This window comes from Pteropus alecto, unplaced genomic scaffold, assembly GCF_000325575.1.
Source record: "Pteropus alecto unplaced genomic scaffold, ASM32557v1 scaffold46, whole genome shotgun sequence".
NCBI classification, from domain to species: domain Eukaryota; kingdom Metazoa; phylum Chordata; class Mammalia; order Chiroptera; family Pteropodidae; genus Pteropus; species Pteropus alecto.
In genome coordinates, this window is record NW_006439231.1 from 1,168,797 (window position 1) to 1,193,848 (window position 25,052).

General features: G+C 34.7%; 1 protein-coding gene across 2 annotated transcripts in view; it reads left to right on the top strand.

The window, feature by feature from the left end:
• Positions 1 to 315: 315 nt before the first annotated feature.
• Positions 316 to 25,052, top strand: part of CENPC (centromere protein C) — a 71,624-nt gene continuing 46,887 nt past the window's right edge. The window contains exons 1-9 of one of the 2 annotated variants that reach the window (XM_006916520.3): positions 316 to 542; positions 3,653 to 3,754; positions 5,514 to 5,560; positions 6,693 to 6,763; positions 7,466 to 7,560; positions 13,219 to 13,324; positions 19,646 to 19,931; positions 21,066 to 21,305; positions 24,506 to 25,052. The exon at positions 24,506 to 25,052 is cut by the window's right edge and continues 70 nt beyond it. In XM_006916520.3, coding sequence (XP_006916582.1) covers positions 3,746 to 3,754; positions 5,514 to 5,560; positions 6,693 to 6,763; positions 7,466 to 7,560; positions 13,219 to 13,324; positions 19,646 to 19,931; positions 21,066 to 21,305; positions 24,506 to 25,052 — 1,401 coding nt within the window. In that variant the 5' untranslated portion in view covers positions 316 to 542; positions 3,653 to 3,745. The remainder of the gene's footprint in view (positions 543 to 3,652; positions 3,755 to 5,513; positions 5,561 to 6,692; positions 6,764 to 7,465; positions 7,561 to 13,218; positions 13,325 to 19,645; positions 19,932 to 21,065; positions 21,306 to 24,505) is intronic. The other variant, XM_015592939.2, reaches the window with a different exon arrangement.

A 25,052-nucleotide genomic window follows, 5' to 3' on the forward strand; every position in this document is an offset into this window, starting at 1 on the left:
TCTACAGTGGAATCGTTGAAAACTTTTTACACTGCGCTAAAGGACAAACGTGATTCCTAAAACTACGCCTGCCTAGTAAAGGCGCTGGTTCTTGCCCAGCCTCCGCGTCCAAACTGAGGGAAGATGAAGCTGTGGGAGGACGGGGCGGGGCTGCGGGAAGGTGGGCGGGGCTGCAAGAAGGTGGGGCGGGGCTGCAAGGAACGGAACTGTGGGAGGGGCCGGCCTATAACGGCTTTTTTCCCATTGGGTCACGCGGCCCGTTTTGCGCATGTGCAGCCCGTTTCAAACTGCGGAGAACGCTAGGCGCTGGTGTTTGTGCAGTGGGCAGCCAATGAGTGAGGAGCATCACAACGGCGCGCTGGTTGGTTTCAAATTCCCTCGCTCCTGTCGCCTCCCCCTTCACCGGCGCTCTTGGTTCGCAGCTTAGGCCCTCTTCTCGCGACTCTGTCATTGCTGCGTTTCCTGGAGCCGCGGCCCGTGTGGGCTTCCACCCAGACTCCTGCGCCGGCGGAGCCGGCCGGAACATGGCTGCGTCGGGTCTGGTACGTGCGGGCCTGGCCCATCCCGGCGAGTGGGGGTCCAGCCGCCCCTGGCCTCGTGCCGTATGCGGGGGAGAATGAAACTTTGGGCCGGTGCTGTGACTTCTTGAGAATGTCAGTGGGAAAGCAGCGCGAATTATTTGAGATCACAAGTGATTATGTGCCGGTAGCTAGAGTTTATTTACTTGTATTTTCTCCAGGGTTCTTGTCATAATTTCGGTTGTGATGGCATCTTTCTCTGAAGAGAATCTTGTAATTTCTACTTTTTAGCCTAGCTCTAATTCCTAGTCCTCAAAGTAATTTTTTATCCATAGAAATATTGAAATCCCTTAGAAGTGCGCCTTTGCTGCAGACATGCCGTTCTGGAGAAGCAGATTATTTATGAAGCATCTGTTATTGATAGTTTTCTTTTTTAAATTAAATTTATCGGGATGACATTGGTTAATAAAATTATATAGGCTTCAACTGTACAATTCAATAATTAATAAAGTTTTCTGAAGGGTGGCTATTAAAAAGTGCAAGCTGTGAATGACGGGGGAGGGAACTCATCTTTTGTTTACATGTCTGAACTCCCTCAGTATTCACTATTATACATTTCAAACTTTGTTTATGGTTACCATATATTACATAACTCATATCACTCCAATCCTAAACTTGTATCTTCTACTTTATTTCCTTTTTAAAGAAAATCTTCAGCATTTATGTACTCCGTTTGTATAGTTATATTTGTAAGCATAAAGAGATGTATGAAAGGCTGCTATAATGTTTACTTTTTACTATGAGCACATACATTGTTTACTATATATAATAAAAGCAAAGGAATATTGGAAGAGAATAAAATTTACCAAATGTCCACTGTTCATTTTAAAAAAAAAAATACTTGCTTTTTTTTTCAGAGCAGTTTTAAGTTTACAGCAAAATTGAGATGAAGGTACAGAGAGGTTTCCCACATACCCTTTGCCCCCACACATAGCCACCTCCATGATCAACATCCCCCACCAGAGTGATGCATTTATTACAGTTGATGAACCTATGTTGATACATTATCACCATAGTTTACATTAGAGTTCACTCTTGTATAGTCTATGGGTTTGGACAATGTCTAATGACATGTATCATTTTTGTGGTATCAAGGTATTTTCACTGCCGTATATATTCTTGGTGCTTGCTGTTCATCCCCCTCACTCTTCCCTCAGCTCTGCAACCACCAATCTTTTTACTGTCCATATTCCGCCTTTTCCATAGTGTTGTATAGTTGAAATCATAAAGTATGTAATCTTTTTAGATTGGCTTCTTTCCCTTAGTATTATGCATTTAAAGTTCCTTTATGTCTTTTCATGGCTTGATAGCTCATTTCTTTTTAGCACTGAATAATATTCCATTGTCTGGATGTACACAGTTTATCCATTTATGTACTGAAGGACATCTTGGTTGCTTCCACGTTTTGGCAGTTATGAATAAAGCTGCTATAAGCATCTATATGCAGATTGTTGTGTGGACATAAGTTGTCAGCTCCTTTGGGTAAATACCAAGGAGCACGATTGCAGGGTTGTATGTGAAAGGTATGTTTAGTTTTATAAGAAACCACCAAACTCTTCCAAAGTGCTTGTACCATTTCACTTCCAAAATGAATGAAAATTCCTGTTACTGCACATCCTCACCAGTATTTGGAGTTGTCAGTGTTCTAGATTTTGGTCATTCTAATAGGTGTGTAAAGTAATCTCATTTTAATTTGCATACCTCTGATGGCATATGATGTAGAGCATCTTTTCATATGCTTATTGACCATCTGTATGTCTTCTTAGGTGAGGTAGACGTCTATTAAGGTCTTTGGCTCATTTGTTTATTTATTTGTTTGTTTTCTTATTGTTCAGTTTTAAGAGTCCTTTGTATATTTTGGTTTAACAGTCCTTACCAGATGTGTCTTTTGCAAATATTTTCTCCCAGTTTGCCATGTCTGCTTATTCTCTTGACTGAAGTTCATTTTTTAAATGTCTATCATATCCTTAGAGCTGTTTTTAGCTCTTTAGTTCTAGTAACTGACTTTGCATCATAATCCATTTAAAAGACAAGGGGAGAGAGGAGAGATTATCCTCAGTCATCCCTGTACTTTAGTGGTTCTTAAGTAGGGATGGTTTTGCCCTCTAGGAAACATTTGGTGATGTCTAGAAAAATTGTCTTAAGACAGGATGGATAAAGGGGTGCTAAGGGCATCTAGTGGGTGGAGGCCAGGGATACTCCTAAGCATCCCATAATGCATAGAATGGACCTTCACAACAGAGAGTCATCCAGCCTAAAATGTTAGTAGTGCTGGAATTTAGAAACCCTTTTGAATTATGTATTATTTTCTTTGAGAAACATAATCTTATAGTGAGTGGAAGAAACTAAAATTGAAATTGACTGAATAATGAGTTGAAATTGGCAGTTCTGAGTGTGTATTTTAATTTAGAGTTGAGACCACTTCTTGCTCATCACTTGTTCTCTAGTGTGCCTAAATAGCACTTGGTTCCGTAGTCGGTGCTCAATTAATATTTGTCTAATGAATGATCTAAGCCTTAAATTTTTTCTATAAAAGAGGAAAGAGAGTACTTAACAGTTGTTATTTAACATTTGAAAACATTGTGTGCAAATTTGATGGATCTTTCCATTTATTGTGTGAAATTAGAAGATTGGCCTTAAATTAGGCCTTGGAAGGTAGTTAACTAACGTTCTTAGGGATTTACTTCAGTGTTTCAAAATGCTGAATACTGGACAGAGATCAAAGTGCTTGAGTTAGTTTTCATCAAATGACTGATAAAAGAGACTTGTTAGATATCTTTGTTCCTCAGTTTGCTACCTATAAAATAAATTTAATCTTTTGTTTCTTAGGTACTTTCTGAGGATAACAAGCTATTTGAAACTCTCTCATCTTCTTTAAAGAAAGACATTTTTAGCTCATGTTTTTGGTCTTATTATATTTGGCATGTCAAAAAGATACTAAATGATGTTTGTGTGGTATACAATGCGCTAAACAAGGCTCTAGGAAGACTGTAAACTAGCTGAAGACGTCTTTGCTCTCAGGTTTCTTAAAATCTAATAGAGGTCTTCATTTTCCTGAATAACCCAATTCAAAGGTTATTGGATGGTGCCAAGCAAGGTAGAGGTTCCAGAGCAGTGTGTAGGAGCCAGAGTGGAGTCTGAAGAGTGTCCCAGCTCAGGATGTCAGCATGAGTTGGGTAAGGAGAGTTCCACATGGAATGAGTAGGGTCATTTATATCCTAATGGACCAAGTAACAATGAGGCTTAATATACAGTTGGTATTGATGATAATATTTTCATTTTTAAAAGCATGCTGTTCATCCTGTTACTACCCAATTTGTAACTAGAAAATTTAACTTTATAGACTTACAATTAAAATATATGACCCAAAGTATCTCAGATATGCTCTTGACCTCCAATATAGCATGTCTCTGTTTTATTTTTCTTGTTCCCATTGATTGGGGATGCTTCTTTATGGATGTTACCTATTTTCTCTTTCTGGAAGCATTCTAGGATCTTTTTATCCTCAATTTTTCTAAAATTTTACTGTTAGGTCCTAGGCCTTAATTTTTCTGAAATTTCACCATTATATTTCTAGGTATGGATCTCAAATTGATTATGTTGGCTATTCATGTCCTACAGATTTGGGAAATTCAGTTGTATTCATTTGTATATTTTCTTAGAGTATGTTTTTTTCCTTTTATTTTGTTCTGTGTAGAATAACTATTGGTCAGAAGTTAGACCTTCTAATTTTTGGATTTTTTTTATTCTTTCTCTATTTTTCCATTTCCTCTTTATCTTTTATTTTGTTCTCTTCTCCTCACCAAATATTCTCAGCTTTTTAATAATTAATTGCATTTTTTATTTTAGGCAGTTATGTTTTTAATTGAGTTTTTCTTGCTCTCTCTTTAGTGTTTATAGTATGCCACTTAGTTTCGAGTCCAGTTTTATCTCAAATCTCTGTTGAAGGTACTGATTAGAGTTTTCCTTTTTTTAAAAATTTTTTTATTTTAAGGTTTTCTTTTTCATTCTTGATATTACTTTTCCCTTGGGCCTTTTTCTTTTTCATTTTAAAAATTTATACCTTGATTTTCCTCTTTTGTTTCAGAGACTTTTAAATTTCTGGTAATCCATACATGCTGGTGATATTTAAGACTGAGACAGTAGAATGATGTTTTTGAGCTCTGTGTTTATGGGGATAGGGGAAGTGGTGTCTCTTGTTCTGTATATAGATTTTCTTTAATTGCTCTGTTTTTATTCCCTTTCTTACTTACTCTTTTTCTCCTTCAGAACTTGAGTTTTTAGTTCTGCATAGTATGGCTTTCTCCTGGGCAGATCAGCTTCATTCTTCATCAAGTACTGTTTCCTCTGAGCTTACTTTAGGCTACTACTGCTTTCATTCTGTTCGATCAGTTATCATGCTTCATTTTTTTTCCACATTCCAGAAGGTTATTAAATTTGTTTGTCCATAGGTGGTCCTCCCATCCACTCTTTTTTTTTTTTTATTGTTGTTTTATGCCATTTTAGCCTTATACTATTATTTTAGAAGGATATACCTGCAGGGAAAGGAGATAAATAGATATAGTTAACTAACCAACTTTAATTATTGGAAGCCTGGATGGTTAGGATTTTAGTGATAGAAAAGGTGTGTTTGTGTGGGGTGGGGTGGATGTGATGGAAGAGGAGGAAGAAGATGGAATAAATCCCAGGGTGAGGAAATAGTATAAGCAGTGGTTTGGAAACAGTGGATATGAGGCAAATTCTCTTTAATTTGCTCCATAAAAATTTCTCTTTATAGTATTATAATAGGCAATTAACAAATACTTGCTCAATGAATAAATGAAGAACTTAAATTTCTGGCATGCTCATATTAGGGGTGACATTACTTTGAAGATAAGTTGTATTTGAATATATTTTAAACAAAGAAACCAAATTGATGATTTATTTTTCTTTCAGGATCACCTCAAAAATGGCTACAGAAGAAGATTTTGTCGATCTTCCAGGTGATTTTTATGCTTATAACATAGTTTGATTTTTATTCCCATTTTCAGAAAATGGAATTTTTAAATGAAGAAAGGACAAACTAATACCTCTGACTAAAATAATGATTTCTGTGCACACTAAGTATAGTCATCTTAATTATTTTATATTAACACACAAATACTAATGCAAGCAGTGCAATGACTAATGGCAGTGAGAAAAGAAATTCACCTTATAAATGATGGACCAGGAAGAGGCAGCCCCAGTTATGACTGATGACAGCCATGGGGAAAGAAAACACTCAATAGAAGGGATTAAATGGTACTAGAACAATTCACCTTGTCCAATGGGGCTAAAAGAAAAGGTGAGTGTGGTTATAAAAGTCTAGTAGAAGGATCTTTGTGGTGATGGAACTATTCAGTATCTTGACCATGGTGGTGATATCTGAACCTCTAGATATGATACATTGTATAGAGCTAAAGACATACACAGAAACATAAACATACAAATCAGTACATGTAGATAGAACTGGAGAAATCTGAATAAAGTTAGTGGATTGTATCAGTATCAGTATCCTGGTTGTGATGGTATACTTAAGTTTTGCAAAATGTTTTGAATTTTGAAGGAAACTGGATAAAGTGAACAAGGGATCTTTTCTATATTATTTCATACAACCGCATGTAAATTTACAATTATTTCAATATTTAATTAATAATTTATATTGATTTATAAGCTACTCTTAAGATTAATGATATTGAATCAAAAGCGCCTTTGAAAACTTGTAGGGAAGACTATGTTATTTGGAGCTGTTAAGACTTGTGAGCGTGGAGTTTGTATTAAGCATTTCATGAATGAATGGATTTGTTCAAAAACATGCTCTCGTTTAGATATAGCAGTAGGCTAAAAAGCTTTGGACATGGCTGTTCAATCAAGGAGTATAATTATTAATGTAGATAATGACATACTACTTCATATACTTTTCTGGGAACTCTTAGTACTGTTTTGTTCTCAGACAACAAAGGTGATATTTTCCCCTTTAAATAAATTAACATTTATAGTAAGGAGATATGTAATTTTCAAAGTAGATGGTAACTTAAATAACAGATACCTTCTGGGAATGATATGTTAACATTTTTCCTTCTTTCCTTCTATTAGGCCACCTGACATTAATATGGGGCAAGGCCAGAACATACTGGTAATTTTACAAGACTGTTTTGAAGAAAAAAGTAAGGCTCCATTTCCAAATGGACTTTGGGATGGATGAAATATAAAATTGTCATATTAATATCAAGTGCAGCAAATACGTTCTAACATTTAAATATATGTAAAAGATTTTCCCAGGAATTTTGAGTACATGTACAATTCTTCATTTATCTTCTGGTACACTGAGAATTATACTGGCAAAAATGAGAATAATTTGCCATTCTCCTTAGTTCACACTAGATTCCCATAGTCTGGAAATCCATAAATAATTGTCATACGTAAGAGAAAGTATTTCACGTAATAGAAATAAATGTGCCGAATTCCTGGGATCACTGGAGAGCTTGAAATAATGTTTAATGATTTGTACCCCTTTCTAAAAAATGGCGATTGTGATAAAAACTTTTCTAGGTACTGGTTAGCATCAGAAGGTATTGGAATAAGAGAATAGGCCAATTAAAGAAATAAACACAGATCATGGAAAAATATCTTCTATACAGGTTCTGAAAGATCTGACACATATTTCTTCAGCATCTTATTTTCCTTTTTTAGTTCCTGATGCCTTCCAGGAACATTTGAATATTGAATTGATGTCTGTACTTCATTTAAGCTGATTGTGTTTAAAGAGTCAACAGACTTCTTCATATGTCATGTAGGGCTTCTTTTAATTGTAACCAAAAGATTTTATATTGTATTTCATTTTTAAAAATTTCTTATCTTTTTTTTAGGTCTTGCCAATGATTTTAGCACAAATTCTACAAAATCAGTGCTTTATTCAACACCTAAAATAAAAGACACTTGTCTTCCTTCACCCAGCAGAGAGGTAAGTCAAAAAGGAAAGCTAGTATAGGTTTAATACTTTAATTAGTGAAGTAATAAATAATGTAGTCGAGTACATTTTAGTTAAGATGTTTGTAAGTCTTAAAAGAGAATCTGATATTCCCATTGATTTTCTATAAAATTTGGAGGGATTTGTGAAAATTTTGATTTGATGTTTATTGTGTTTGAAATTGGAGATCTGGGAATTTGAATGATCAAATTATAACACAAAAGTTTTCACTTCTAAAATAATACTTAAGTTTTCGGGAAAGTGGGCAACTACTGAAATTCTTAATCCAGGTTGACAAGTTTGGTTGTTTTCTGAAAACTGAAGCAATCTATTGCTATATGGGGGAATCAGTCTTTTATAGATTATATGTCTTAAGAGGACAGGTTGATTTAACTCTACAAAATAGACTTTCAACTAGAGTTTTTGAAACTACTGACTGAAGAGAATTTATTTAAAAGTACAATATAATTAGAGAGAAAAATCATAATGCTAGATATGACATTTACTACAAACATATAAACAAATAAACATATATAGCCTTTGGCTTGCAAGGAATGAAGACATCCATTTCTTTCATAATTGAGAGACCTTTCTTATTGTGCTATATTACACTGATTTTTGAAGGTTAAATCAACTAAATTTCCTAGGGTAAACTTGACTTGATCACAAAGTATTAACTGTTTTTACTTCGTTTTCCTAATATTTAAGATGTTTGCACCTATGCTCATCAATAGTATTGTCTTTTTTTTTCTTTTCTCAAAAGCTCCCTGTAGGGCTTTAATATCAGGGTTATGCTAGAGGTGAGATGTAACAGATTATAGGATAACACTCCTGCTGGAATAGCTGGTTAAAAAAAAAACCAAATCATGTTTTTAGAGACACGGGAAGCTATGGACTCAACAAAGACTAGATGAACTAAAATTCCAAAGAAGTATCCTTAAAAGATGAGTTGATGATTGTTAGTCATTTCTTCCCTGAGAGTATTTGCTAATTTCGAGCAAAAGCTGAGGATTTTAGGTTGGCCCAAACAGAAGTAGTCTACTGTGGAAAAGCAGAGTTTTTGTCAGCTGTGCAGGGATGGCACCACAAATTGGAATCCAGAGGCACCCCAAGTGGATAGCCATTTTTTCCTAAGGAACATTTGTAAGTTCTGGAGTGGTGTAGAGCCCTGGACGACAAAGGTAGAGTGAAATATATAGTCTTGCTATGCTGGGAGTGCAAAGTCCTGCTGCAGAAAAGAGGTGTACCACAAATAGGCATGTGCCAGATTTTGAAGCAGTCTGGGGCAAGAGGCTAAAAAGTTAATAAAAAACCTCCAAAAGGCTAAACCAAATATCTTGCAATCCCTTAGGGCTAAGGAGACAGATTAGGCTCTCAATCACTCAGGAGAGCTCCTTCTGAAGAATAAGGCAGACTATAAGCGGATTGAGTCTTACTAAAACTTCATCTCATACTGGCCCAACTCAATCCTGGGGAGACTGAGGATCTGACCATTTTAATCCAGTCTGCTTAAAAGGAGAGGAGAAACTACTCAGTAGAAGTATTATTGGGAGCCTCTACTTTTTAAAAAAATCAAGCTTTTAATTTTGAGATAATCGTAGATTTCCAAGTAGCTGTAAGAAATAATAGAGTGTAAACCCATGTACCCTTAACCTAAAGGTAACATCTTACAAAATTATAGTGCAATATTATAACTGGGATATTATACTGATACAAGATAAGGAATAATTCCCCTTTCTTCTTTTAACACTCACTTCCCACCTGCCCATACCCCCTTCTTTAACCCCTGAAACCTCTGTTCTCCATTTCTACAATTTTGTCATTTCAAGAATGTTGTATAAATGGAGTCACAGTATATAACTTTTTGGAATTGACTTTTCACTCACGATAATTCTTTGGAGATTCATTCAGGTTGTTCTGTGTATCACTAATTCATTTCTTTTTATTGCCGAGTGGTATTTCATGGTATGGATGTACCACAGTTTAACATTCGTTTATCTCTTAGCACTTTAGAAGATAAAGATTCTTTAAGTAGCTGACTTTGGGACCTGCTACAATGAGAAGACTTGCTATGTTGCCCTCAGGTGATAAATCTCTTTATCTAACCTGGCAGCAGGCTTTTTAAATATGTCTTCCTCCTGGGCCTCCTTTTCTAATTTTTTTATGATATAGAAATTGTTGTTCCAGATAGCCTGTGTTCCTCTTCTGTTTATCCAGGTATTTCCCCATGAAGCGTAAGAGATCAGTTTCACTGTTCACAGAAGTCAAGGTGTTCAGGTCTTGCAGGAGCTTGGTTGACTTGTTCTCCAACTCCAGAGCAGACTCTATAGCTTGTATGCCAATTCCCCAGTTATCTAGCTCAGGCCTCTTAGTCACCGGAAGGCAGATTTTACGCTCACATTTTCTTAGATATCTTAGGTACTGCTTTGCATGTTCCCTCTTCACCTCAACTTGGTCTTTGAAAAATGAAGCAAAAAGAGGTACTCCGTGTTTTCATTGTAATAACAGGCCATAGATAAATAAGCATCACTGACATGAAGCTCATAAGATGCTACTTGATTATAGCAACTCCACACTCTTCAGAGATGAAGTCTTGGACCTGGGATGCCATCTCAGCTTTATAGAAAACCAGGCATAAAAAGTGCTCGATATAATTGTCTTGATATAATTGTCTTATTTTTCCCATTTGTTAATTTTCTGTGTACCTATGACTAATCACTGTTTTCTGTGACATAATTATATGTCTTCTCAGTATATGTAGACATATCATGTAATTTATTTTCAGTTTTTTTCTGGAACTATCCCTCCTAGATCTCTCTACAACTCTTTCTTTGCTCTTCACTACCCCAATTCTTGTCACATAGGTGTTGCCATGTGATTTCCTTTATCATCCAGGAGAGTCCCTTCTCTTTTCTCCAGTAGTACAGCTCACATTTCAAGATCTCAGTCTTCCTTTTTCTTGCCCTATCCTTTTTTGGTGGGGCTCATCTTTTAGTAGCTTCCTGAGAATTAAAGACCTTCAGTGTTTGAAAATAGCATGCTTTTATCCTCATGGTGGGTAATTTAGGTGGGTATAGAATTCTGGGTTGGAAATTATTTCCTCTTAAGATTTTTAAAGACATGCTCTATTTTCTTTTAGCTCCTTGTGTTGTTGAGAATACCATTCTGAGTCCTTGATCCTTTGTGAGTGACTAATTTTCATCTTTGTAAGCTTTTAAGATCTTGTCATCTGTCTTTAATAATTTGAAATTTCATGTTATAAGTTCCTCTAACTCCTTTTTAAAGATTTCTTCTTACAGTTTTAGTTTCCTACAAGTATCTTTTTTGCTTACTTTGCTCATTTCCTTTTATACTAGAGCCTTTTGTCAAATGTCTAGTGATACTTAGCTGTCTCCTCATTAAAGAGTGAGAAACGAAAATGGTGATTGGAAGCTATTTGCATAGTAAAATTTGTATATTGGTAGATTTCACTGTGGTATAATCTGTCTGTGCTATGTCATTGTGGATGTCTGGGTGTTGATATCTGCAGGGTTTTCCTCTTGGCTTTGTAGGTTTCTCTGACAAAGAAGTCTTCTCTTGCTTTGGAGTCTGATTCTGTCTGAAAGTATTCTCAGCCAAGTGGGGCAGAAGGAAAGGTGCAATTTGAAATCTTCCACTTAATATCTCTGTTTTTAGTGCATTACTCTTACCTTCAGCTATGTCTCATGCCACTCATTCACAATCTCTCTGATTCTGACACTCAAGAGAGTAAACATTTAATTTTCTGCTAGGGTTGGGAGAGGAGAGGGCCTCTGTGATTCTCACTACTTCCTATACATACTTTTAACAGCTATTCCATTTGCAGGCCTCACCTGGACCCCTCCTTTAAAGGTGCCTTATATCTCTAATTACCGATCTTGTGGATTTCTCCATAAACGTAAATCTGTCTGCTTCTGGGCTTTCTCCGTGGCTAGCATGTTTCTGTTCTCTCTAGGCTGATTGGTTTCTACTGGTCTGCTTTCCAACTTAAAAAAGCTGGTTGACATCTCTCGTCTACTTCTTCCTCTTTCCTTTCATCATTCAGGGTTTATACATTTTTAAAAATCCTTAATGAAGTTTCAAGAGGGAGCAGAGTATAATGAAAATTTACTTTTCTTTATGTAATTGAGTTCCAGTGTGTCTCTACTGAATAGCAGTGTCGTGGTTCCATTATTTATATATTCCCTTTTGGTAGATTTTTAGGCTGTTTTCATCTGTTATCACAGAGATATAGTGAATATCTTCGTTCATGCTTCCTTGTGCATATGTTGTAAACTGAATTTTTCTAGGGTATGTACGTTTGAAGTGAAATTGTTAAATATTGTCAATTTTTTTTCTGTAAAGTGGTTTAGTAGTTTTCTTTCTCTCTTGCAATGTATGAATGATTTCCCTTTCCCAGATTTTTAAAATTTACGACTTGCTATATTTCACATTTACAAAAGAAAATATGTAATGTATGTAAGATATTAAAAATATTGTAAGTGGACACTGTATATCCATCCCTTAGTGTAAGAAATATCAATACTTTTGAAGCACCTATGTGCCCATTACTGATCCTTTTCTTCTGCTTCCCCTCTCTGCACAGAGGTAACCACTATCTCATCATTCCCATCCTTTATTTTATAGTAATTATCACACACATATGGCTGTGCACTGACATTTGTATCAATACTTCTTCCACTACTTGTGACAGAGGTCCCACTACCATCTAAATGTTGGGTGCTTCACTATAAGGACTCATGAAATTCAGCTTGTAGTTGTACTCATGACTGAGATTTATTATAGCCACATAGTCAGGATACACAGCCAGAGCAGTAAAGGGAAAGGTGCATCAGTTGGGAGGAATCCGTGGCAGTCTTCCTGTGTTCCCCAAAGGGGCCACATAGGGTGCACTCATTGCCTCCAGAAGTTAATGCAGTAAAACGTGTATAGTCTTTTTGCCTAGGGAAGCCTTTTGAGACTTAGCTCATTTTTATTGGAGGCGTGTTACATAAGCACCATCTCCCTAACAAATTCTATACTCTCTGAAGCAAAAAGACAGGTATTCACCATAAATCAGATTGTTTACACAATAGTCTAGGCAGGATGGCAGAGCAGGCACAACCTTATCAGTTGGTGATGGAAGAAACGTTCTGAAAGCCAAAGTCCCCAGGTGTCAACCAAGGGTTAGCCCTGTAAGTGGGCCCTTTAAATGATTAGGCCTGCTGTGTTAACTCTTTTCCTGCAGAGTGAATCTCTAAATACGGTACATCGTTTTTGCACTTATTTTGAACTTTACATAAATAGGATTATTATATACTTCTGCAACTTACTTTTTTTGATTAACAATCACATTTTCATATTGCTGTAGTTTATTCACTTCGCTATTGTATATGTGATATTGTTATATGACTTTACCATAATTTAGTCATCCAATCTTCAGTCAGCATAGATTTTTGCTGTTTAGAGCAACATTGTTTCTGTGATAGGTTATATGAAATTTCAGTTTTACTAGGTAATACCAAATTTAAGTGTACAACTCTACTAGCTGGTTTATTGTTTTGAAATACTTGTTTTTTTTCCAATTTAACAACAAATGTATTTAATCAGAATTGATAATTTAATAGAGTAGATCTAATGTTGTATTTCTTTTAGGCTCAGTGCCAGAAATCACATCCAAAGTCAGTTCCAGTTTCTTCAAGAAAGAAAGAAACCTCTCTGCAGTTGACTGTAGAACCAAATGAGGCTGTCAGCAAATCAGGTTGGTGGCATGCCCATGGGTATTATTTGCCTACATACGTTTAAGAAGTACAAAATGCTGAAGGTGGTGTATACATTGGCTCAAGTGACAGCTTAGGCAGAATTGTGAAATGAAGTTGTTTTTGCTTTCAAGTCCATGGTTGATTTTTTTTTTTTTAACAACCATGAATAAGTTCTATTTGATTATTTGTTTCTTTGTTTTAGTGGTGGGAGCATTGCTTATTAGGATGTAGTAAGAGACAATAAATAAGAATTATTATAGGAACTATAGCTTTAGTAGTTTTCAAATAGAGTTTTTTCTTTTTATTTTAGAACAATAATTTTTATCTCACATTTTCTGTGTTAGATTTTCATTTTAACATCTTTTTTTTAATTGAAAATTTTAATCCCTCTGGAATGTGTTTTGGTAGGTAATGTCACAGAATGTTATAGTTTTCTTCCAGATAGTCAATTCTTCCAGGTTCAATTATTAATTAAATAATTTATTACTTTCTGAATTACTGCTTTTATCATGTTTTAAATCTCACATATCATTCAATATACTTTTGAGTTTTGGTCTATTTGTGTATTCTTAATGTCAACACTACTGTTTTACTAATAGTAGCTTGTAATATATGCTGATATAAAGATGTTTACTTTTATAGTCATTCCTCTGCCATTCTCAGACTTTTTTTTTTTCCTATGAAGTTTTAGTTTTATCCAGTTCTCAATAGAATTTTGTTGGGATTCTAAATAGAATTGTATTTAATTTGTACAGTAATTTATGAGAATTTATATTTATATGTTATTTAGGTATTCTACATGAGAACATATGTCTTACATATTTATGTCCTTCAAAAATGTTAGTCTGAAGGACACTGTCCATATTGTGAAAGGATAACCAACAGTATGGGAGAAAATATTTGCCAATAGTATATCTAATAAGAGATTTCTATCCATAATATATAAAGAATTACTGAAACTCAACAACAAAAATAAACATCCCAACTAAAAAATGGACAAGTCTTGAATAAACATTTCTTTAATTGGCCAGAGAATGCATGAAGAGATGCTCAGCATTACTAGTCATTAAAGAAATGCCAATGAAAACCACAGTAGGATACTACATTATACAAGGATGGCTATTTTTTTTTTTTTTTTAAAGGAAAACAACAGTTGATGATTATGTGGATAAATTAGAACTCTTATGCATTGCTGGTGGTGATATAAGATGGTGCAGCCACTGTTGAAAAGTTTTGTAGTTCCTCAAAAAATTTTTAGTCTAGGATTGGTATGTGACCGAACAATTCTACTCTTAGGTTTATACTCAAAGGAATTGAAAACAGGTACTCAAACATACTTGTACCCCAGTGTTTATAGTAACATTATTCACAGTACCCTTTTGGTACCATTTTTGGTACCACAGTACCATTTATTTCTGTATATTTTTTTATACACTTTGAGTCTTCCTCTTTAACCTGTTGTATTAATCTAAGTAGGGATTTTTTATTTTTCTGTTTTCTAATCTCGATTCCTTTATGGCATAGTATACACTATGATTTTGGTTCTTTTAAATTTGTAAAGATTTATCTTATGACCTGAGATATTGTCTTATGAATGTTTCATGAACACTTGAAAAAATATATTCTGTTGTTGAGTGTGCCTGTCTATAAATGTCAGTTATGGTGTATTACTAATTTTTATACATCGTTGGATATGAATTGCTAAAGTTCTGTTGAGAATTTTTTTGTACATAAGTTAATGAGAGATACTTATCTGTAGTTTTTTTAATGCTATATTAGTATGATTTAGGCATCAAGGTAATGCTGACTTTATAAAATGAGTTGGAAATTATTCCCTCTTCTTATTTCTAGAAGGGATTATATGAAGTTGGTTTTAATTCTTCTTTGAATGTTTGGTATAAAACTTTCCAGTGATATCTTATCTATGAGATTTCTTTTTCAAGCACTTTTATGTTACAAATTCAATTCTTTAATAGTTATAAGACTATTTATTTCATCTTGGCAGAATTTTGGTAGTTTGTAGTTTTTGAGGAATTGGTCCATTTCTTCTAACTTGTTGAATTTATGAGCATAAATTTGATCATCAAATTACTTTATCCTTTTAATGGCTGCAGGATCTGTTTTGATATACACTATTCTGGATATTGGTGGTTTGCGTCTTTTTGTCTTTGTCAACTTTGCTAGATATTTATAATCTTTATTTACTTTTTCAAAGAAAAAGTATTCTTTTCCTGTTTTCAATTTCATTGATTTCTGTTCTTATTTTTTCCATTAGTCTCCTTGGTTTGGGTTTATTTTGCTCTTCTTTTTCTAGTTTTTGAAGTAGGAAGTTTATTTTATACTTTGGAGTATCCAATAATTTTAGTAATTTTGTTATTCAAATTATTCCAGCCTTTGGCTATTAGAAGTTATTTCCTTGGCTCCTATGCTCCTTTGACGTGCTCTGTTTTTGTTGCTTTTGAGCATTTTTTACCTTCTGAAACTACAAGATGCTCCAGGCTCATCTTATATATTTCCTGCCTATATCTTAGAATCAGTTATTTCTCCAAGGAGCCAATGGTTCCTTTTACTGGAGAGTGGTATTAGGAACCAAGATCTGGGTGCTAGGTGTGCTGTTGCTCCTGGGATGTTGCTTGAAGACCATCTCAACTGACAGAGCAAGGTAATTATGTGTATACTAACTGGTATATATACATATATCTGTAAATATTTATCTGTGTGATATCTGTATCTTTATTAAGCTAAATGTGAGTTCATACTGATGTCTCCAACTCTAATCCATTAGTGCATAGATTATTCTATCCTCCTTCCCTTGCTTATCTGTAAACTCCCAGTCCATGAGTGTAAAACTTGGCACCCACTATTCACCATCTATTTACTTAATATTTTAATTTATATACATGTATAACAGTATCAGAATTGTTGACTCGTATCCTGTGAAAACAGTTTTATCAGGTAAAGTACAGTGCTTATGTACAATTTCTTTAACTTTTAGTTTTACAGATTCCACTCATTTCTAATCTTACTTAGGTCAATATCTTTTTTTCACACCCCTTCAGTGAGGTTGTTTCTACATATTATATCATATGTAATACTGTGTGACTTCCAAGGTTAGGTCATAAAAGGCTATAAGGCTTCTGCTTAGCTCCCTTTCTCCCTCCTTATTTCCCTCTTAAGATATGACTCTCTCTTCTCCCCACCGTTGGAATCTGGGCACCATGTTATGAGGAAGCCCAAACAAACCTACTTGCAGAGATACATAAAAATAGTCCCTCAGCCTACAGCCAGCCCTACATGTTGGTCATGTGAATAAGAAAGCTTCCAAATGATTCCAGGCCTTGGACTTCATGGAACAGAGACAAGCCATCTCTACCGTGCCTTGCTGAATTCCTGCCCCATAGAATCCATGAACGCAATAGTGGTTGTTTTATACCACCAAGTTAAAGAGTTACTTATTATGCAGACAAAGTAACCAGAACTACTCTCTAATTCTCAACTGACTTGGTATTGTCATATATTTTATTCCTTTTAGTTTATATTTAAATTGTTATTACATATTTTGATGTTTTAACAAGACTTTATTTTTGTTTTATATTCTTTCTTAAAAATAATTTTTAAAAAATGATGGCAAAATAATAAGATTTATCTTATTTACCTTAAACCATTTTTAAATGTACAGTTCATTTGCATTAAGTACATTCACGTTGTTCAGCCATCACCACCATCCATCCACAGAACTACTTCATCATGCGAAATCAAACCTCTGTACCCATTTAAGCAATCACCCTCCCCCACAGCCTCTGGTAATCACCTTTTTACTTTCTGTCTCTGAATTTGACTACTCTAAATACCCCCATGAGTGGAATCATGTAATATTTGTCCTTTTGCAATTGGCTTATTTCATTTAGCATAATGTCTTCAAGGTTTATCCATGTTGTAGCATGTGTCAGAATTTCCTTCTTTTTCAAGTCTGAATAACATTCCATTGTACGTATGTACCACATTTTGTTTTATCCATTTATCCATTGATGGACATTTAGGTGGTTTCTACTGTTTGTCTATTGTGAATAATGTTGCTATGAACGGGTATATAAATGTGTCTTACATTCCCTGCTTTCAGTTCTTCTGGATATATACCCAGAAAAGAAATTATTGGATCGTATGATGATTGTGTTTTTAATTTTTTGAGGAACCATCAAGCTGTTTTCTATGGTGGCTGCATCATTTTACATTCCCACCTTGCAGTATTGAAGATTACATTTTCTCTACATTCTTATTGAAACTTGTTATTTTCTGTGTGGTGTTTTTTTTTTTTTTTTGTAATAGCCATTCCAGTGGGTGTGAAGTAGTATCTCATTGTGGTTTTCATTTGTTAATCATCCTTGTCATTAGGAAATTTTAAATTAAAACAATAATTAGATACCACTGCACAACCATCAGAATGGCTAAAGTCTGAAACAACTGGCTCTGTTGTAACTCTTATATCTATCTTTAGTAGTTTGTTTTTTCATTTGTTTCAAGAGTACTTATAATTGATTGTTAAAATATTTTTATGATTACTCCTTTAAAATTCTTGTTAAATAATTACATCTTTGTCCATTTGCATCCACTGATCATATTTTCTTGTTCAGGTTGTGTTTTTTCCAGTGTTTTGGTATGATGAGTCATTTTGATTGTATCCTCGACATTTTGGTTATTATGTTAGGAGACTCTATGTTATATTTAAATCCTTTGTTGTAGTACGTAGGTTTTTGCTTACTTTTACGATTTTATTTCCAATGACAGTTAAGTGTTTATTACAGTCCTTGCAGTGGTATTTTAGTCTGCTTCATTTACCAGTGCTGCTAGGATTCTAGCTCAGTTCTTGCTAGTGCTGTGTGGGTGGATGGAAGGTACTTTCCTGAACATCCTGATGTCCTTCCTTGTTCACTCAAGGGGGTTAGGGTCAAAAGCTTCTGGCAATGGATCTCCTTATGTGACTAGATGGAGGACAGGATAGGGAGATGCAGGGTTCTCTTATGCTATTCCTGCCTCAGATTACACTGTCCATTGGTGCTCTCATTGGAAGCAGGGTCTAAGATGACTTGCAGTGTAAATAGTACCAGCGGATCAAAATGTCACCTTGGTCTGTGAAGCAGTGGTTGGGAAGGTCAGAGGATTCGCTATTGTGCAACTTCCTGTGGATCCTATGGCCTAAATACTCAGATTATTAAAGTGGGTACTGGGTCGGCCCAAGGACAGAGTTGGCGCAGGGCCTTGCTCCCTGCTGCTGCTGTCCCGTAACACCTAGAGAGTATGGCCTGGCTTTGCTGCCTTGCCAGTGCTGCAGAATGCCCCATGTGGGGGGCTGTGGAGTGGGAATGGGAGTTTCCCACTAGGTTTCTGTTGTGTTTCCCTTCTCTAAGTCTTTTGGCCAGAGAATGTAGGTTTTTTCCCCTCCCCTATACCTATTGGCCATTCTAGGTTGCAGGCCTCTCTAGTGCCCAGTCTGGAGGTATATAGGAGATATAAGGCAAACCTAGGGGATTCACCATATTGTCTGTTGTTGCTTACGGCTTGAGGTTCCTAGAAAATATACCTTCTTCCTTCCAGTTTTCACAGTTCTATTATTGTTTTTCGATAGATAATTATCAGGGAATTTAGTTGTATTTAGAGTGAAAAGCGGGAAAAAGTGACTCTGTGCCATCTTATTCCAGAATCAAAAACTATTTTTGGTCGTATTTTTAGTTTTTAATCCTTGCTTCTAAACGGTATGAATCTATATGAATAATACCCAGTCATTCTACTTTTTCTTTGATATTTGAAGGTTGAGGTTAAAAGAATATACATATATATATTTCCTCTTTATGCACACACATATTCTCTTTATATATATATATTTGCTATAGATCTCTGTATCTGTTATATATCTACATCTGTGTATGTATATGTATAAATATATGTTCATCTAGCTGCCCTTTTTACTGACTCTTAACTTCAAGATTAAATCTCATAATTTCTCTAAGATTACTTCATTATTTTAGCTGTGTATAGATTTATTCAGATCTTAAATAAATTAACTATATCAATAAAATTGTGAATTTTCTATGAGGATTTACTACATTTCAAAATTTCAGAGCTTGGACCAAATATGTATTTCATTTTATTAATTTGATAAATTATAACTTTTGAAGTACATACTTAATTATAGACCTTTGATTGTAAATGTAAATGATCTGTGTCTTCTGAAAACTTTCTAATTGTTGATGAATTTTAAAAAGCTTATTTGGTCCTAATATTATTTAAAAACTTTTAAAAATCTTTATATAATTTTCTTCTAGTTCATACCCATGAAGTTCATCAGAAAACTTTGGCAACAGATGTTGGCTCTAAAAATACACCTGACTCAAGAAAAATGTCAAATAAAAAACTAAAAGATCATCACAATGAAGCCGATGAGGAATTTTACTTATCTGTTGGCTCACCTTCTGTTCTTTTGGATCCAAAAACATCTGTATCGCAAAATGCTATTTCATCTATTGCCCAAAAGAGAGAGACCTACACTTTTGAAAATTCAGTAAATATGCTGTCTTCAAGTACAGAGATTTCTCTTAAAACCAAAAAAAGGTGAACTTTTATTTATTTAAATAATATTAATCCTAGTATAGAATTTTTACCTTTTATTTAAAAAAATGTATAATCTTTTATGTATTTTATAGTAAATATTGAGGAATATTAACATATTATGAGAATAATATAACATACTTTCAGTATATATTAAATTTATGTTTAATAAGGAGGCCTTAAGTGTACTTCAGAAAATCTAGGGGTAACTTTTCCATAGACTATGGAAAAACATTTTTTTTTTTGATCATAAGATTTTATAACTTCCTAAGAGAAACAATTGGTGTTTCCTCTGTGTTATTTGTAATTACAAGGGTAGGTATGTAACAGTTTATTTCTCTGGGTAGCAGAGGATAAGTATTAATAAGGATGAGTTGCGGTTAACAATATCCATTTCTTGGCTTTTCTCCTTGGCCTTTAAAAAGCAAAGTAGATCATGTAAGGCCTTTTGCTATTGTAGACCCCTGCAGTGAGTGTAATTTCTCTCTAGGGTCTTATGTGATTTTTGAAACCAAAGAGTGAGATACATTCTAAGATTTTAGTATTAAAAGTATGGTCTGTGGCTAAGGATAAAGAGTAATGGTTTTTTTTGGAAGCTTGTTAGTAATATAGTAAGTCCTCACTAAACGTCATTATTAGGTTCTTTGATTTTAAGCAAAATGATGTGTTACAAAACCAATTTTACCATAGGCTGATTGACATAAACAAGAGGTAGGTTCCTACGGCATCTCATCAATGGTCTAATGAAATGCTGAACGAAATTATCTTATTTGAGAACCTGCTGTACAGAATTTCAAACCGTGCTCCTGACCTACTGAATCAGAATCTACATTTTAATAAGATTTTCCAAATGCTTTGAATACATATTAAATGTTTGAGAAATTTAGCTATAAGCTATACATTTCCTTGGCGTATGATTTAACTGTTTTATTTTTTATTGACAAATACAACTTTTCTGAGCAATTTGCCTTAAATTTTTTGTAAGGGATTACAAATCAGCATTTATAAATTTTAAATAAAGGCTCAGAGGAAATTTTTGTAAGTGGTCTGTGTTTTCACTGTAAGGGAGTTCAGGAAAACTCTAACTCAACAAACTGTGGGAGCATTCAGCAGCTTATCTTCTTTTTAACCTTTTAGGTTAAACTTTGAAGATAAAGATATTTCGAAGAAAGTAGATAAAGATATTTCAAAGAAAGCAGAAATAGAGAATAAAGTATCAGATATACAGGATGAAGTATCAGGAAGACCACAAGAGAGGAAACTGGCAGAAGCATCGCAGAAAAGAATACAAGGTTCAGAATATGAAATTCAATCACAAGCTAAAAAGAGTTTTTCAACATTGTTTTTAGAAACTTTAAAAAGGAAAAGTGAATCCAGGTGAGTTATTAAGAAACTGTCCTTTGAGATATTTTTTCTTTCACATTTTATGAACACTTTCTAAGATTCCAGTTAATGCTATTTAACTGGAATCTTAATTGACAAAAAGTTAATTGAAATTATGCCTAACCTGTAAGGAAGGTGTAGTTTCTTACCAGTAAATCACTCCAAACCCATAATTTAATAGGAACTAAATTAGATGTGACGGAAGATAAATTTATTCAGCTTTCATTGCTTCCGCTCATCATCACTTTCTAGTTTACATGATATCCAAGAATGAAGGCAGTATTTAGAAACAGAATTATGTCAGGATTTCACTAAGTGTTTTAAATTTTTTTCTACCGATGTGCCAATAAAAGGATAGTTATAAAGTAAATTTCAGTCTGTTCATACCTGTTGAAAACTCAATTGTTCTGCAGTGTCAAAAACAGTGATTCTTAATTGCAGCTACACATTAGAATTAGCTAGGATTAATGGCAGCTAGGGTGAGAACCACTGGTCTATAGAATAACTTCAGATTTGTCAGCTGGTATTTAAGGCCTCCATTGTCGCTAATTAACCATTTCTACCAACTTGGTCATACATATTTGCAGCTGTTCCTGCTTCAGTACACCTTTTGCCTTTGGCATATGCCAATCTCCATTTTCTTTTAAGGCCATGCTAATCTTCTAATTTTTTCCAAGTCTCGACTCTAGTGTTATTTAAAGTTTATGCCTTGCATTTTAGTTTAACTATTTTATGTATGTCTTTCTCAGTAGATTAACAAATAAGCTTTTCTTTCCAGGAGTTAGAGTTTCTTTTATGTTTTCTGTGATATCTATAGGAATATGTGAATATGTTAGGAAGGTTTTATGAAAACTTAATGAGTGAATGAAATTCCTTTTTTGTTCAGCCTCTGCTCTGTAGTTGAGATCTCTCTGTCTCCCTCTCCCCACACCTGTCTCTCCCTCTCTGGAATCTTTTACCCCAAGTTTGGATGTTGCCTACCATCTGATACAAATATGTTACACTTATGGGCTAATTATATCTCTGTCCAAAAAAAAATTTTTTTGAATGTTCTTTTTAATGAACTAGTGAATAAAGTTAATTTTATGTTTAATTGCTGTGGCCAAATATAACTACTCCCTATTCCTGATGCTTTCTTGCTTCATTGCTTTTGCATATGCTCTTCCTTCTGATTTTCTTTCATTTCCTCTTTTTTGATTTTTCTACCTAGCCAGAGTTCATTGTTCTCTGTTCTGTACTTTAATAGCGTTGTCTTAGTCCATTCGAGCTACTATAACAGACTACAGTGGATTGGGTGGCTTCCAACAACAGAAATTTATTTTTCACAGTTCTGGAGGTTGAGAAGTTCAAGATCAAGGTTCAAATAGTTTCAGTGTCTAGTGAGGTTTGAGTGCTGGTTCGTAGATGGCTGTCTTCTTGCTATACAAATGGTAGAAGGTGGCAAGGGGCTCTCTGGGGCCTCTTTTATAAGGGTACTAATTCCATACATGACCATTCTACCCTGATAACCTAATCACTTACTGAAGGCCCCACCCTCAAATATTGTCATATTGGGGATTAGATTTTAATTTATGAATTTTGGAGGGATATCATTCTTTGAATAATTTTTTCCTTCTCTGAAAGCTTTCCCAACTAATTGGAAGAGGTTCTGTTTAATCCCAATGCACTTACTTTTCTGGGTATTCTCCATTTGCTTCTATACCATGATTACAACAGTATTGAAACATGTGAAAATATGTGTGAATTATTCAGATTTGGAATTTTTATATAATTTAGTATATGATATATAAGTATTTTCTTAGAATGTTAGACTTGAAGGTATCTGAGAAATCATCTTATTTTGGATGTTGCGATATTGTTATTTATAAGAAATATATATTTGGTCATATAGATTGACCAAAATATATTTCTCATTTATATTTGGTCTTCATCCACAATTCCTGGTTCAGAGCTCCCAGAACTCTTGGAATTTCTTAAGTGTTGAGAGTGAAACAAAGGTGTCTTTTGTTATAGTAAAGAGATGACTCTTAGAAAGCATTTGTAACAATGGGGGTAATTTGCCAACGGAACTTAACCGTGGAATTTTCAGTCCCATCACAGACCTCCAGGGAGGGAAGAAGGGCTGGAGGTTTAGTCAATCACCAATGACCAGTGATTTAATCAATCATGACCATGTAAGAAAGCCTCCATTAAAAAGCCAAGTGCATGGGGTTTGGAGAGCTTCCAAGTTGATGAACACTTGGAGATGTGGCAAGAGTCGAGTGCCTTCCCACATACCTTTCCATATGCTTCTTTTCCATCTGGCTTTTCCTCATTTATATCCTTTTACAATAAACCCATGATCTAGTAAGTAACAAGTTTCTTTAAGTTCTGTGACCTCTCATTTATAGCCGGTTGGTCAGAAGTAGATAGGTAACTATCTGGACTTGTGATTGGCATTCTGACTTGGAGGGGGTTTTTGAGAACTTCTAGTTTGTAGCTAGTTATTCGGAAGCACAGGTAGTCTGGGCTTGTAAATGGCGTCTGAAGTGTGTATGTGTGTTGTGTGTGGGGTGAGGTGGAGATGGGGATAGTCTTGTAGGACCGAACCCGTAACCTGTGGAATCTGACAGTATCTTTGAGTAGATAGTGTCAGAATTGAGCTGAATTCTCAGATACACTAGTGGTATCTGAGACTTGTTAGTGTGAGGGAAGCTGCCCCTTATGTTGGAATTTGATCTAGAAATCTAATTTAGGCCCCAATATAAATATACAAACATATAATTTTTATATAACATTACATATATATACATAATATTGTATAAAATATATAATTGTGTAATTATATGTAACATAGTGATGGCATACAGTTTTGGACTCTCAGTCAATGTATCTGGCTATATTTACACATCTTGGATTTCAACTTTTTAATAACTATATAATGGGTGGGAAGCATCAAATTAGTTAAGGTCCAAGCTTTCTTCCAACTCTAAATTTCTGTGATCCCATTAGTGTTACAAATGAGTAAGATCAGATAGTATAGAAATGTGAAAGGAGGGAAGGTTTTTTAAGGGTAAGATAAAATTGAGGAGACGTGAACTGCTCTTTAAAAGATACGTAGATTTTATTTATTATGTAGATTATTTTCTTCAGTAAGAAAAAGTAAGAGCTTTATTTTTTTTTGAGCTATTATTTATTGTAATATTCTTTTCTAGTCCTGTTGTTAGGCATATAGCAACTGCTCCACTGCATTCATCTCCTGCAAAAGATACGAAGTTGTTAGAGGATGAATTTATAATTGATGAATCAGATAGAAGTTTTGCTAATCGATCTTGGATTACTATACCAAGAAAGGCTGTGCCTCGGAAACAACGCACAGTATCCCCTACTATGAGCACCACACTCCTTCAAAGTAAGAAGTCAGAAGAAAAACATCACAGTTTATCACCTGCAACTGTGACAAGTGACAAACATTCTGGCAAAGCTCACCCAGTAGAGAAATCTCAGCCCTCTGAACAAAAAAAACTGGGCAGAAATTGTGCTTTGACAGAGGAAATGGAAAGTAATTGTAGATCTACAAAATATGAAATGTATTCTGAGAAAGCAGAAAAATCATCTGGAAACAAAAGGAATATAAAACAAAAACAAAGAAAATTTAAGGCTAAAGTAGTTGAAGAACAGGTTGATGTGGAACAGTCTAAAGATAAAAATATAAATATGTCACATATTGCCCAAGACAAGTCACAGAGAAACTCAGACAGA